The 2,393-nt window shown below is 36.2% G+C and overlaps 1 protein-coding gene across 1 annotated transcript; it reads left to right on the top strand.

Annotated features, from left to right (window-relative positions):
• The first annotated feature begins 1,517 nt into the window (after positions 1 to 1,517).
• Positions 1,518 to 1,925, top strand: LOC145248682 (uncharacterized). The gene has a single exon (XM_080110341.1). The coding sequence runs from the start codon at positions 1,518 to 1,520 to the stop codon at positions 1,923 to 1,925; it is 408 nt and encodes a 135-aa protein (XP_079966467.1).
• The last annotated feature ends 468 nt before the right edge of the window (positions 1,926 to 2,393 follow it).

Raw genomic sequence — 2,393 nt, 5'->3', positions numbered from 1 at the left:
TCCGATGAGTAGAATAGCAATAACAGCATCCTTTATAAGTCCTAGAAATAAGGAGTTTGAACATGGTGTGCAGGAGTAATCTGTTGAATGATGAATTTAATTGGAAATTTTAATTTACAGTTTAAATTATTTTTCAATTATATATATATATCTATATATACATATCTATACATATATATGCACATATATGTATGAATATATGCATATATATACATATATGTATAAATAAACACACATATATACATGTGTATATATGCATGTGTATACACATATAAATATGTATATACATATGCATATAGATATACACCTTTATATTCATATATACGCATATATATTCACACGCACACAAACACCCACACACACAAACATATATATATATATATATATATATATATATATATATGTATATATATATATATGTTTGTGTGTGTGGGTGTTCGTGTGCGTGTGAATATATATATATATATATATATATATATATATATATATATATATATATAGTAAAACAGACCATAATTTGCGTGTTAAGACAGTCGTACAGAGACAAAAAGAGAAAGAATCACTGTTTCTAGTTAATATTTAAAGTACCAATTACCGGTACTTTCCCAGCTACGTATTTTGCTTACATTTAATTATTTAGTGTTTTAAACGTCTCTCCTGAAACCACGTAGCCAAAACACACATTTTATTCTAGTATGATGCGTGGGTACTCTTAACCGTTGATCATTTTCTTTACGTTTTTCCTTCCCTCCTCTTCCTCTGTTGTAACGTCAGCGTTCAGAAATCCTTTAAAATTGAAAAAAAATCAAAGTTATGAAATTTTTATGTTCATCTAAGTTTATTTTATTATTTTGTTTGGAATCAGTACAGATGCGTGTCACGTTGGTTCAGTCGTATGTTCACCAGATATGCATGCTACGGTTTCCGATTCTAGCCGATGCCACCCAAATACTTTTTTGTTTACTTTGGAAATCACGACTATATATGCATATATACGAAAATCAAAATATCACATAAAAGCGTATTCCATGCCTGACCAAAGATGGGCGATCCCTGGCTAGTATGAATGTATGCATGTTTTGTCATATAAATATTTGTTATTGTATGTGAAAATATATCAGTATTAGTATATATACAGTTGTCCTCAAAATTATTCATACCCCATACAAAAAAAAAATATTGTTTTGATTATTCATTTCTGAAAGGTATTATGATGGTACTTCCTTTGTATCTTCTGTCTACTTGTTATTGCACATAAATCCACATGTGAGTTGGCTAAACCTTATTTTCCTAATAATAGATAGGGACCAAAGTTATGTTTTGCACATGTTCAGATCAATCATACCCCTGCCAGTACCTAATCAAAAATGCACTTTTATGATCAACCCCATTTGTTTTTACTTCCTTGTAATCTTTGTCTTGTTGTTATTTCAAGATGTTTCAATTGAATGAATACCTTTTTCGGTGTCAATATAAATAGATTAAAAAAGTTTCTTTGTCCCCAGGTTCTGACTATCATGGGGAAGAAAACAGAACTTAGCGAAGACATACGTCAACGTATTGTGCAAGCCCACGGTGAGAGAAAGGGTCACAAGGCTATTGCTAAGCAGTGCAATGTTCCTGTGGCAACCTTCCAGAGTATAATAATAAAGTATAAGCGGTTCAACACTGTTAAAAACCACACTGGGCGTGGCAAGAAGCGTAAAGTTTCAACCAAACTTGCAAAGAAGATCTGCCGAGAGGTCAGCAAAGATCCCCGAACCACAACCAAGGTCCTACAAACAGAACTTCACCAGGCAGGGACGATGGTTTCAAGGTCCACTATCGAGAGAGTTTTGCACAGCGGGGGTATCCATGGATGCAGGCCTCGAAAGACACCGCTGCTCAAAAAGAATCATATGAAGGCTCGCCTGGCCTTTGCTTAAGGCCATATACAGCAAGATTCCAGCTTTTGGTCAACCATCCTGTGGTCTGATGAGACGAAGTTGGAGTTGTTCGGCCACAGAGATACTGCATACGTATGGAGGAAGACAGGAGAAGCATACAATCCAAAGAACACAGTGCCAACCGTTATGCACGGTGGTGGAACCATCATGCTATGTGGATGCTTCTCTTCCCACGGTACAGGGAACCTCGTCAGGATCCAGGGGATCATGAGAAAGGAGAACTACATCCAGATCCTTGATGAAAACCTGAAAGAATCTGCAGAGAAGCTCAAACTTGGCGACAACTGGAAGTTCCAGCAAGACAATGACCCAAAGCATACTGCTAAAGTGGTCCAGAAATGGTTCAAGGATAATGATATCCGAGTCCTGGAGTGGCCTAGTCAGAGTCCTGACCTCAATCCCATAGAGAACTTATGGCGGGACTTAAAGACCCGAGTGATGGCCAGG

Source organism: Euprymna scolopes, chromosome 27, assembly GCF_053919585.1.
Source record: "Euprymna scolopes isolate OS-2025 chromosome 27, ASM5391958v1, whole genome shotgun sequence".
Taxonomy (NCBI): Eukaryota; Metazoa; Mollusca; class Cephalopoda; order Sepiida; family Sepiolidae; genus Euprymna; species Euprymna scolopes.
This window is presented reverse-complemented; position numbering and strand designations above follow the sequence as displayed.